Below are 12856 nucleotides of genomic sequence, written 5' to 3' on the forward strand. Positions count from 1 at the left end.
AAGATACTTCAACCAACAATGTTATTTATAAGACTGGGAAATTTAATCAAGCGTTATCAGTTAACATAAAATCTGATAGCATGGATAAGACACATTTCAACTTGTTATATCTGATAACAGCACAATTGTTGAGGTTGAGATTGTGCATAATTGCACAATTAACACCATTGCTGTGCTGTAATTCATAATAACGCACTCCCTCTTGTGTTCTATTACTTCAGTATACTCCACATACTGTGTATGTTCCTGTTGCACAATTTTTTTTTTATTGACTCTCTACAGTTAAAAAGTTGCACAAATGTAACAGGGTCTGACTCTGACATCTTAAAATGCAGTTTAAAGCATTCCAAGTTACCCCTAAATGCCTTGATGATTCAGTAGACTACAAAAAGTGCTTAGTTCAGCCGTTATAATGCTCCACTCACACAGAGAAGGCTGAGTGACTTATGGCCTTACAATGACCATCAGTGTGCACTTGCACAGCACATGACTAACAATTCACTGTGAGTTAGAAGTCATCTGACCATTTTCTTCTTCCCGTGTGCATTTTTGCCTCTCTTGTTTTTGCCTGTGGTTTTGTTGGTGTCAAGGCTGAATGTCCCCTTAGCTCCTTTACCGCTCTTCTGCTGCTGTAAGCTGCAAGTTAAGCCACAAGAGAATATATATTACTATATATATATATATATATATATTCTATTTCTATATATATATATATATATATATATATATTCTATTTCTATATATATATATATATATATATATATATTCTATTTCTATATATATATATATATATATATATATATATTCTATTTCTATATATATATATATATATATATATTCTATTTCTATATATATATATTCTATTTCTATTTCTATATATATATATATATATATATATATATATATATATATATATATATTACTATATATATTTCTATCTTCTATGTATATTACTGCACATATACACATGATATACATTAACTGTTTGCTAAAAAGATTTATTTGGACTCCACAGCTTATGAGAAAGGAAGCCTAGGTGTGAACTTTCAATATCTGTCACTGTTTACTGTAGTTACAGAAGCAGCTGTGTATGCAGTTTGTTGTTAGTGGCAACCCGTGTGCATCTGTCAACTGTTTTTTCACCAGTGTGTGCAGATATACACTTACTTTTTCTTGCCTTTGCTGGGACAGGCTTTGCGCTTGTGCCCTTGGTCTCCACAGTTGTAACAGCCCATCTGCCCGCACTGATGATTTGGGAGTGTACAGTGACCACACAAAGAACAGTGGAGCCAGGCTGAGGGACAGGCACAGGTGCAAAGTCAATCAACACAAAACATAAGTAGAACCAATACAGTGCCAAGATCCAGTTTAGCTGATTGAAATTTAAGTACCGAACTCCAAACCCATAACTTTTAATGTTATCTGTAACAAGCTTGTGAAATTCATACTTACAGGGCTTCACACACTTTCCACATTCTGGACAATGCTTCCATTCTTTTCCATTCTGAGGAAGAGACAAAGAGATCTTTGAGATTTGTCATTTTCTTTTTCTCTCACATGAACCAAAAAGGCTAGGCCTACCTTTGATGTACACGCGTTACATATGGAGCAGTGTTTGTTCTCTCCTGATACGTATCTCTCACAAATGCTGCAAAATCTGACATAAGACATGAAATGGGAAACAATAAGCAGTTCAAAAGAATTAGTCAAAAACAGCCCAAATCTGATCTCATCCCAGAACTGTAAGTGAAACGTGATGATAGCCTTCCTCCTTTGGCAGGATGATGTCTTTGGAGCAGAGGTTGGTGCCTACCTGTAGCCTTCCTCCTTTGGCAGGACGATGTCTTTGGGGCAGAGGTTGGTGAATAGTCGGACAGGAGACTGCTTCCTGCCAGACTTTCCATGCTTGTACAAAGGGTGGTTATCATAGTCCACCTGCAGGAAAAAAGTTAATTTAATAAAATAGTAACTTTATAGGAGAAGGCAAAAACGGTCAACTTTTAATGCAAGTTTATGTAAAGAGGTTTGATTAAACAATGTAAACATAAACTTCTTCAAAACAGTAGGTGAGATGTTATGAGCTAGTTAAGATTTTAGAACATTTCTTTTGGGCCATTCATCCTGAAGCTTTCACACAATGTAAAGAACAACTGCTGTGCTCAAATGTTGTAGAAAAATAAAAGTTGACCAACAATGGAGACCTACAGTGAACAGAGATGATATGAGAGGTAATACTTGGGCTAGGGTGATCATTTTGAAAACAATTAATTAATAATCAACGTTATTGATGAGTACCACTTTACAACAAGAACTACCCTCCTAAAGGGTTTAGGAATGTGTTAAAGTAGTTTGTTAATAGTTATTAAATAGGGCATAAACAAAATTAACAACAAACTGTTAACACAGAAGTGACAACAGTGAGCTGAAGCTTGCTAAATACTGAGATTTATCTATACTGTTGAATTGGTCTTCTCCATCCGTCAATATTATACAAGCCTCATTACATATTCATATTCACCAGATAGAACAGGCCACTGTTACCCTTTTTATTTATTAAAACTGGCTTTTAAGGATTCTTAAGGTGTTTATCTAAATAATAACATTAATAAATAAATTTTAAACCATTCATAAACTGCTACCAGTATTTTTATTATGTGAAACCATGTGTTTTAAAGTTCCATGGTAGTTGAGTTACCATTTGTACCAGCAGAGGGTGACAAAGCCTCAGTCCTGATGGATAAATATTAAAGTTATCCTTGAATATACAGAAAGCAGTACTTTCTCTGTGTGACAGTCACTCGTGTCGTGGCTCACAAGGCAACTTAGTGTAGTGTAAAAAAAACGTCTTGGATAACAAATCTCTGCATCTTGTCTTCCCTTTTTTTTTTTGCATATACATTTTCATGGATGGTTTTGATGATTAATTCTGTATCAATAAATCATGCTGGTAAAATTATACTTTTTTGCTGAATTTTATACCTGGTAATCCAACATAGTAAAGGAAGGAAAGCAGTTAAGAATCCGTGGTTCAAAGAAGTATGGGAATATCCACACCATAGGCATCTCAGACGCACTGCTCTCTGCAGAATGGTATGAAAATGGTTCATTAGTTTTAGATTTCATATTTCTGCTCCTACATATCGTTACTAAAAAGAAAAACGCTACAGACACAAAAGCTTACATGATCAAAAATACCTGTATAAATCACCAAATATTTATACAGCAAAGTACTGTACAAAAGTGTTAGGTACTTAAGCAGATTATTTAAAGCACATATATAAACCACTTATCATTAGGATAAGTAATGTAAATAAACTTAAATACAGTAAAGAGTAACAATAGGTAATTATTTTCAAAAAAAGTTGAGATGTGACCTAGTTTAATAACATGTAAACATTTTTTTCCCTCTTCAGTTTTACAAATATAATAGTGGCTGTCTTGGTACATACCTGTACCTTGAAGCTTTCTCCATATCTCTGATATCTTAGAGAATGTGTGGCCAAGCAGCTTCACCAGACCTCCAAAGGGTGGGTCTGCCACCATCACAACTTTAGATCCGTCCTCAGTCAGGAAGTCTAGGAAGTCTTTGGCTGCCTCCTATACAGACAGAGTGAAAAGGTTCATTTAGATCACATGTAGAAGAGGTTATCTAATCAAAAGCAGGCAGAGGTAGAGGAAGAAGTCGACTGTTACCTCTCCATTGAAGAAATGATGGTTAAACATGTTATAATGACAGAATTCGTCCTGCCCATAAAACTGAGAATATCTAAAAGAGAAAGATAAAAGGCACCTTGTCATTTCCAATGTATTCTAACTCATTAAAGAAAGTCTGCCTGCTGTATCTATAACCCCCGCAGGCTGTGTCTTTGGATGAACTATTATCCTTTCAGGTGCCAAAATATGACCTTGCACGAGAACTGCTGCAGACACATGCACGCGCGTACATGCGCACAGATACAAACAGGCTTTGGCTTGTTGTAGGCTTATACAATCATTTACAGCTTTTCACACACATACCAGTGAAGAAAGCAGCGAGAGCACAACCAAAATCTGCACACTCTCTAAAGTAAGTGTTAATATACCTTTTTATTTATTATTAGTTTAATTGGTTACTAAAGTCTGTAGGCAAATTGCAAACAATGCAGTAATGGGGACCTTATGCCATAACGGAATGTCTATTTGTGCATGAATAGTGACTGAAAAATGACTAGTTTGGATAGTCAGTAATGCAAAAAAAAAAAAACAAAACCCTATATACACACACACACACACACACACACATATATATCTTTGTAAATAAAAGCATAATCCAAAAAGGCTAGCTCAGTATGGATTTGTATGCAGTCAGGGTTTGCTGCATGTAGTCCATTGAAGTGCTACTAAATGCTGGGTGTAGCAGGCAGACTCTTACAGGCATGTTGTGACATACAACACCATGGCTTCCTCAGGGTGAGAGAAACTGGTTAAGTACTCTGCAGAAAAGAAGCAAGCTAACTTTAGCAACTGCATTTCATTGCCTTGCAAGCATAACATACTATAACTGTAAGCAATGCAGTAAAAAAAAAAATGCCATGCAATATTGCAGAACCATTAGAATGATATTTTGTATGCATTTCGAAAGCTATTTATGTTCACATTTACAACATTAGCAGAAATGGCAGAAGATGACAGCACAGCTCGGATACCAGGAGCTGATCAGCTGTTTTTGGGCCCAGTCACCCAGCCCTACCCTCGCTCCCCGAAAACACTCCGCAAAACAGGCAGCGCTTCCATCAAATACACACAGGTTTGGTTACTTTCTGCACACTAGTGTGACTATGACTCTGGGTTGTATTTCACAAAGTAGGATACCTCAATAAACTGGATCATTTAAATGCATCACTGAAAATGACATGTGAACAGCAATATCCCTCTCTTCTATTGGTCAGAACTCAATTATCTAGCTAACAGAAAAAAATAGCTTTGTGAAATACTACACTTTTCACTAGCAGAAGACAATCTAAATGTGGAAGAAGTATTCCGTTCTTAGATGTATTCTCTCTTGAAAGACTCCAAAAAAAAAAAAAAACCCATTTAGTTTTTCATTTAGACTTTGAAGTTTCTCCTACTGTAAAATAAACTCCAAGTGCATCCAGAGACATTAGAAAGGAGTATACTTTGGCACAGCCTGGTTTGGAGGGGGAAAAAAAAAAAATAATCAAAAGATACATTGAGCATTGTTTTATAGTCGCATGTTGGTTCCCTGAATCAATTTTAGGCACGTAATGATTTCCACCTCTAGAACAATCACAACGAAAGGGTTAAAATGCACTGAAGAAAACTCCAGTACACTGGATTAAAGCAATGTGTGTGAACACTAGGAACAGCTGTCATGTTTTCTGGAGGAGCTGGAGAATGAGAGCAAAAGGACAGAGGCTCGCATGGCATCTCTGAAAAAACGCCAAGGCAACCTCACTGTAAGTGACAAGCAAATGACTGAATACATCCACCACCTTTTCTTACATTTGTCATATTAAAGCTCTGTCTTTTGCATATTTCTAAAGGAACTACCATGTTTATATCAGGGTATATTTTGGTTTGTCCATCTAAATTTACATGACCAAATCTTACAGCAAATTATTCAGTAACTGCATGAATTAAATGCAATTTTTTGTTTTACTTATTTATTTTTTGTAAACGTTCCCCTCAAATTATGAATTTTGAAAATGTGTTTTATGATCATATACATATTGCTATATGCTTACAATTTACTGCTGAAAGCCAAAAAAAGAAGACACTCTTTGTATTATATAAAAATAATTTTCACAGAGCAGATCACTGAAGAGACACCATCTGTTTATAGCTAATAGCCCAGATTTGTGGAAAAATGGGTCAACTTTCAGTAGAAAACAAAAATTGTGAGTTCAGTTTCTTCCATTATAAGGGTTTAAAATTACTTCGCCTATCTATTTGACTAGAAAGAAGACAGTTACAGATCTCATATGACACCCATCTTTTGAATGTAGCATATGAAATACAGAGGTTTGAAGAATATGACAAAATGGGTTTTAGAACCACCAGAGGTTAATGTGCTAAAAAGCCCTGGGGTTGACACTTTTTATCCTTATCTATTATGAAACACCTAACACCAAATGCATTTCCCTCCATCTGCCTGGGGTAAAGGCGAATGCAGAGGTGATAGAGCAGCAGCTACGTGAGCGCTTCGAGAATATGCGCCTGGCCTTAGAAAAAGATGAGCTGGCCGCTCTGGGCATGCTAGAACAGGACCACAGGGAGAACAGCAGTAAACTGACCCGGCATCTGCAGGACTGGACCCAGCACCTGAGACTAGTGCGGAAACACACCAGCACCATCAAGAAACTGCAGGAGAGCAGTGCTGAGAGCCAACAACCGGTAACACTGGACCAACAATGTTACACTTGTGATTTTAGAACTTGCCTTGAATATAATAATGTAACTCTATGATCTGCACACAGTTTGAGAAGATGCAGCCTTTACAAAGTATGTTCAGAAAGACTAATGTGCATTTGCATACTATGAATAGCTTTGTACTAATTTGGATATGGTTTAATTTAATTTGACAGTATGCTGTGGAGTTGACAAGTATTAGCATTCTGAAATACAACCCTTCTAAGTTCAGTTCACAATCTGTTTTCAGGTCTGTGCTGAGGACTTCAGGTAAATCCATTTAAAACACCCCACACCTGTGACAAAGTCGATTTGTGTTTACACATATATGACAGCTTATTAAAGTTATAATACAGCATATCCCATTAAATCATTGTACTGTGGTTAGCACGTTAGTTAGGGGCTATTAACTTGTGGCACATTACATAAGGCCACTGTTATATGAAAGCACAAGAGCAAAAAGATGACAAGTTCAGAAACCAGTCACCTGTAGCAGGATCCAACAGCATTCATACGAAAAAATTTCAAAGATTTTAACATGAAATTCTAGTGCATATAATTTGAGGCTGTACTAATAAATTTAACCCCTTATTTGTGGTATACACACTCAAAAATGGCATGTCGTACTTGGTCCCCAATAATCACCAATTAGAATTTGTAATCTGTAGACAGCCTTTTATTTTATAATGATTAGACTTTATAAGTCCACAGAAATAAACATCATCGTCATTAACCGCTTAATCCAGATAGGGTCGCGGTCAGAAATAAACATGCTCTACATAAATATTTCTGACTAAATAGAAGCTGTTTTGGTTGCAACCTGTGATAATTTACAGAAATCCAAATCAGAAGCAAAAATGAAACCAATTTCACAGTTCATGAAATGTGGACTATAGCGTAGCAATCTTCAGTAACATTGTCTCAGTTCTCAATGGCCTATAAAAATCAAATTCTATTTCTGTTGGTTAGCTGAATAATGACTCTTGCTGTGCTGTGGGAAAGCCAGAGACATTATGAAGACACTGGAAAAGCTTGCAACTTTTAACATGTCTTTTTACGGGGAAGTTCTGCCCTCCATTAAAGCAAGTGGTGTGGAGAACAATGTGAAAAATATATTTTTGGGGCATTATATGAGCCAAACATGACAAATTATTTGAGATATTTATCAAATTTTATCAGTGATTTCAAATGTGCTTTTGAAATGGTAATTTGGCTTTCAGTTTCAAGTTTTTAGGTCTCTCCACATTTAAAGATATAGGTGTCTGGTCTTGCATGACTGGTGGTACTGCCAAGATGGCCACCAAGTAAACAGAATTTTTTGTATGGACTTTGGGGAGGCTCTGCTAAGAGTATACCCCCCATAAAATTAAAACCTCTTAACATTCGCATGATTCACATGAGTAACATATTCAGCATTCAAAGCGGTAAATTATGTTTAGGATTTTGGCATCTGCATGTATGACTATTAAGTCGATTTGTTAAGCTGAAGTGTTTCTATGATGCCAGAGCTCCACTGTGCCATTCTGAAGTCTCAAATATTGTGATTTTATATTGAATGCTGTAAGAACAGGAAACATAAGGCACATCTGAGGCACTCCTGAGGCACTCCTTGTTTTCTGCAGTGTTGAACTGAAACGTACCAAACCAAATTGGAATTTTTACAGCTTATGTCTCTTGAAGGTGAAAACTAACATTTGTTGTTAATTACTTCTGTAATGTGAACTCATTTTTCTGTAGTTGCAGTAAGAAGCTGGATGTAGCTGAGGAGGCCATCAGGCTTAATGAGGAGAAATTCCAGAAGCTTATGAAGGCTTTAGGGAAGATTTCAAAAGAGCTGCAGGCCCAACTACAGAGAAAGAGCCTGTTACTGGGTAAGCCATGTGCTTAATTGTGATATGCATATTACAAATAATCATATAGACAAAAATAGTGAAAGACAAAATACTTATGTTGTTCTGTCGATATTCTGTAAACTCTTTTCTCCAAATACACTGTATATTTATTGCTAGACTCCACTGAGGTGGTGATTGACAGGATGACTAGCCACAGGCAGATCAAACTGACGTCAAAAGGCCGGTCCATGAACATTTCTGCAGAAGACTCTTCAGGTCCTAATCAACCCCAGCAGTTTGATCAGGTCTACTGTGCCCTGGGCTCAGTTTCAATAACAGGAGGTCAGCATTACTGGGAAGTAGATGTTCACTGCTGCTCTGCCTGGGCTGTGGGCGTGGCCTATGGCAGCCTGAGCAGGAAAGGGCAAGACAAAAGTACAAAACTGGGCAGAAACAAGCTCTCCTGGTGTCTGGAGTTTCAAGATGGACAACTCTCAGCCTGGCACAATGACCGGCATGTGGTGGTGTCTGGCAGGACAGGACGAGGGGCACCGGACAAAGTGGGCATCTTTGTAAACTACCAGAAGGGTCGTGTGGCCTTCTATGATGCTGAAACTATGAAAGTGCTGCAGGAGTTTTCACCAGCTTCCACTGCTGTGTTTGAGAGAGCCTATCACCAGTTTACAGAGGTGCTCTTCCCCGCCTTTCGCTTCTTTAAAGCAAAAGATGGACACAGTGTCCCAGATCATATGGAAATCTGTGATCTCAGCATGTGATCGATTATCCTACACTAATATCCTATTGATAGGTATAAACCGTTGCTATGGGGATAAAAACCTTTTCCATAATTAATTTTTTTTATTATTATTATTGTTTTTCTTTTTATCATTTGAAGATACTGGCCGTCTGTTACAAATTTCATGATGATTGGACCAACAGAAATTGTTCAGATCTGTTTGGAGTAAAATCTCTTTACATTATCTTACCGATTTGGATATACAAGATTTTGGTGCAACAACGACAACATACATTGTTTTACTTTTAGATATGTACAACAATATAACAGTATAACTTTGCTTTTTAATATTTTTAATACTTAATATTTAAAAAACAGAAGAAATCCTCTACTTGTACAGCTTTTAACACAGCATTTTAAAAAGTGCCAGAGTGTCACATCAACTAAATTTACACTTACCTGAAATCAATATCCAGTAGTAAACTCTTGATGGGGTCACTCTTGTTGTCTATGCTTTGCATCTTAATTAGTTCATGGAATCTGTAATTAGTGAATAAAGGTTTATGTAAACAAAATGTTTCAGACTTTATAATAATACTTCCTGGGGTAGATTTTCATTAAACGACAATCTTTGCTTTAGCTTGAAGCACCACAAATGTCAGGCAATGTTGGAATTTAGAATAGTTTGAGTTAACTGACATTGTAAAATCCACTAATATTAAAAACACTAGATATACTAAATTTAGCTCAATAACCCACAATGCACCACATGTTCACCTTTTACTAATGACAGTGTTGATCTGCTCATCTCTGGTCTGAGAAATGAATATCATTGGGGTTATATGAACTGGTCACTAAACCACATTATTAATTCACTGAGTTCATTTCTGACAGCACAAACACCGTCTCTGAAAGCTTTCTTAGACGGAATGTAGGAAACTACACAGGTAAATGTTAGAGCAGACACTTCAAGTTGAAAGACTTCAACAGATTCTGTAATCTTCAAAATACTGTCTTAAAATATCAGCATGCACCTGATGTGTACATCTTGGCACAAAGCCTGCTTTGTTTAATCATGGCCTCAGTACTACCTGATACACAACTTCTTCCCTGCTTGCTAAGCATGGATCCACACTCACCGTGGTGTCCCCAAACAGAGAACCTTCCTGAATCCTAATCCAAAAAGCACATCAAGGAGAAAATGGCAGCTGCGGTCAGCAAACAGGTACTGTGCATTGCTCTTGTTATTCTCCAATGGGCACAGCAGTAGACTGGGCCTCCTTAGCTGTGACACTGTGATGTCAGAAAGTATGTGGTGTGAGGAGTGACTGCTCCATTCTCCAGGAAGTAGCAGGATCTGACAATCCACACAAAACCTCCTCTGATCCAGTGGAAGAGAGGCATACTCTCTGAATCTGAGAGAAAAATTAATGCCAGCCTTTAGACATCAGGCTAGATATCGTATGTATTATTTGGTCTAAAACAGCTTTATAAAGAAATGCTTGGCAAAAAAATCTAATTCTCTAAGCTTCCATGGACCTCAAATGTAGCAGATGAGCTAAGGCATGTTTGGTGCCTAAAGTTTATCTTTAGTTTTACCCTAACACAGAGTCAAATGTAATATAATAAAATCTGTGTCAGCCAAAAAGATTCCATTACTAGTTAGTTACATTAGATTTGTATCTCCAGTGCAAAACTAAAAGATCTAAACTGATTCTTGGGTTAAAGTGTTAATTGGGCAAATCTGAATTTTTTAGTCCTCTTTTAATCCTGATCCTGGGAACCCACTGCCCTGCGTTATTCATATTAAATTTATTAAAACTATAATTAGTAAACTGATATAAACTGTGTAGGACTGTGGGCTACCTGAAGCAAAACTTAACCTTTTTCAGAGTTACTAATTACAAAATAAATATCAAATGGTAAATCTGCTCAGCTAATAGGATGACTTGCCATGCACCCCTTACCAACAAACAAAAAGTTCAAGTTTAGCAATCAAAGTTTTTGTTAGTACCGAGCTCACTCAGTTGAAATTGATATGAAATTTATAATCAATATAATCAATGTTCCATGCCCTGTAGATGGAGCTGTTCAGATCTTGCACGCACTTGTCAATATTTTTACCTCTGAGCTTTATAAAGCAGTGTTTCTCATCCCTGATCCTTGAGGCTCACTGACCTGCCACTTTACTCAATAAAGGACTGTTAAATGAGCTGATCAGTTTAATCAGGTGTGCTTGGAGCAGGGAAAACACTACAAAGTGCAGGGTAGTGGTCCTCCAGGACCAGGATTAAAAACATTGTTATAAGCTATGTGTCTTGTTACTATCACCACTCTTGTTAGCCCCTCTGTGTCCACGCTAGGACCCTCAGGTTAAAAACTCTACTCTAAAGTGAAGAATTCTCTTTAGTGTTATTACTGTTTTGATATCCCTTTTTTCAAAAGCCCAGGCACTTACCTTGCACAGTACTGCGCATGAGAAAAGGGAGGCAGCTTTGAAAGGTTCTGCTGCTCTCTTGCAAGCAACCTTGCCTCTGATACCTAAAACAAACAAACAAAAACTAGAAGGTAATAAAAAATACATCCAATAAACTGCAGGAAAACCTGCCTGCTCCGAGCTGTTTACCTTTTCTTTCTCCCACTGAAAGAAGCTGCATTCTTTTCTATCACGACATGCAGAGCAGGCATAAAATCTCCTTCCATTCTTCTCCCCTTTGCACTTTATCTCAAACAGGATTGTAGGTCCTAAAAAACGCACACCGAATGACAGCCAGGTTTATAATCAGTACATTATTGATGGAAATCAGGATGAGGTTGCAGTCTGAAGATGTCAGAGATCATCATAACTCCGCCTGAGTGTAGTACAGTATACTAGACTCTACACACACATATACACATATACACACACACACACACACACACACACACACACACACACACACACACACACACACACCGTGAGGACACCGTGGAGCTTTTTTATCCTCTTCATCCTGAAAAATGACTTCTATATTTCCGAAGTCCTCGATATCCGCCATGCTGTCAGTCTGGGTTCTGCTGCTGAAGCTGTTTTTAACTGAAGTTCTCTCTCAGGCCGGTCTGAGCTGCGCCATGCTCTCCATGTTTGTCTCTGATATATGACGTTCACACTACGTCAACACGCGCGGTGTCACACGCATGGAGCGTTTTGTGGAAGGAAAACTGAAAAAATGAACGTTTTCTTCTTCTTTGTGTTTAATAGCAAAGGAACATTTTTAAAGTTTCACAATTACTTGTTGTAAAGTAAAAACGTAGCACAGAAACGTTAATAAAATTCTACGCCAGTCGCAGCCGGCCCGCTTCCTGTAATGCGCTGTAAGGTTCTTCAGACGTGTGTGGCCGCGGTCGGAGGACCGAAATGAACGATATGGAGCATTTCGACAAAATCACAGTTTAGATATGCTTAAATATTTGTACTGTAAAAGAATGCAATCATTTCCTGATCACTGAATATCATCAAACACTGTAACACTGATGTTATATTTTAAGAGCTTTCAAACTCGAGTCACCCTGAAGCTGATCTTGACCACTGCTACACCACAATCAAGGACAGTTACAAACCCCTCCCCCGCCCTGCCTTGGGCAAGGCTAATCACACCTGTATTCTTCTCCTGCCCACATACAAACAAAGACTTAAACAGGCAAAACCAGAGTTCAGATCAGTCTATCAAAGGAGTGAGGAGGCCATCTTCACACTTCAAGACTGCTTTGAATCCACAGACTGGGTGATGTTCCGTGATGCGGCTGGCACAGACATCAATGAATACACTTAATCCATCACAAGCTACATCAGTAAATGCACTGAAGACATTGTACCAAAAATCAATGTCAGATCATTTCC

General features: G+C 37.6%; 2 protein-coding genes across 3 annotated transcripts; one reads left to right on the top strand and one right to left on the bottom strand.

Annotated features, from left to right (window-relative positions):
• Window positions 1-21: 21 nt before the first annotated feature.
• Window positions 22-12257, bottom strand: zcchc4 (zinc finger, CCHC domain containing 4). The gene is made up of 13 exons (XM_017702123.2): window positions 11933-12257; window positions 11603-11721; window positions 11435-11517; window positions 10116-10391; window positions 9436-9516; window positions 3694-3766; window positions 3450-3597; window positions 2980-3080; window positions 1814-1935; window positions 1582-1657; window positions 1453-1504; window positions 1168-1294; window positions 22-636 (listed from the first exon to the last, which is right to left on the bottom strand). The coding sequence occupies exons 1-13, from the start codon at window positions 12012-12014 to the stop codon at window positions 516-518; spliced, it is 1461 nt and encodes a 486-aa protein (XP_017557612.1). The 5' UTR covers window positions 12015-12257; the 3' UTR covers window positions 22-515.
• si:dkey-219e21.4 (probable E3 ubiquitin-protein ligase TRIML1) lies at window positions 3882-9156 on the top strand. 2 transcript variants are annotated; one of them, XM_017702144.2, is made up of 7 exons: window positions 3882-4066; window positions 4650-4786; window positions 5361-5456; window positions 6163-6393; window positions 6659-6678; window positions 8146-8279; window positions 8418-9156. In XM_017702144.2, exons 2-7 carry the CDS (start codon window positions 4655-4657, stop codon window positions 9014-9016), a joined length of 1212 nt encoding a protein of 403 aa, XP_017557633.1. In that variant the 5' UTR covers window positions 3882-4066; window positions 4650-4654; the 3' UTR covers window positions 9017-9156. The 2 variants fall into 2 exon arrangements, with proteins under 2 accessions (XP_017557633.1, XP_017557624.1); XM_017702135.2 differs by lacking the exon at window positions 3882-4066 and having other exon boundaries at window positions 4413-4786.
• Window positions 12258-12856: the final 599 nt, after the last annotated feature.

Source organism: Pygocentrus nattereri, chromosome 13 (genome assembly GCF_015220715.1).
Source record: "Pygocentrus nattereri isolate fPygNat1 chromosome 13, fPygNat1.pri, whole genome shotgun sequence".
Taxonomy (NCBI): Eukaryota; Metazoa; Chordata; class Actinopteri; order Characiformes; family Serrasalmidae; genus Pygocentrus; species Pygocentrus nattereri.

Bases quoted from the DNA above. Each gene is read 5' to 3' on its own strand.
- si:dkey-219e21.4 (XM_017702135.2), top strand. From the start codon at position 4,628: ATGTTCACATTTACAACATTAGCAGAAATGGCAGAAGATGACAGCACA. The intron at 4,787-5,360 runs GTTTGGTTACTT...TGTGAACACTAG, and splicing joins CTTCCATCAAATACACACAG to GAACAGCTGTCATGTTTTCT. The intron at 5,457-6,162 runs GTAAGTGACAAG...CCTGGGGTAAAG, and splicing joins AACGCCAAGGCAACCTCACT to GCGAATGCAGAGGTGATAGA.
- zcchc4 (XM_017702123.2), bottom strand. From the start codon at position 12,014: ATGGCGGATATCGAGGACTTCGGAAATATAGAAGTCATTTTTCAGGAT. The intron at 3,767-9,435 runs GTAAGTGTAAAT...TTTCTCTTTTAG, and splicing joins CTACTGGATATTGATTTCAG to ATATTCTCAGTTTTATGGGC. The intron at 637-1,167 runs GTAAGTGTATAT...CTTAACTTGCAG, and splicing joins CCCAGCAAAGGCAAGAAAAA to CTTACAGCAGCAGAAGAGCG.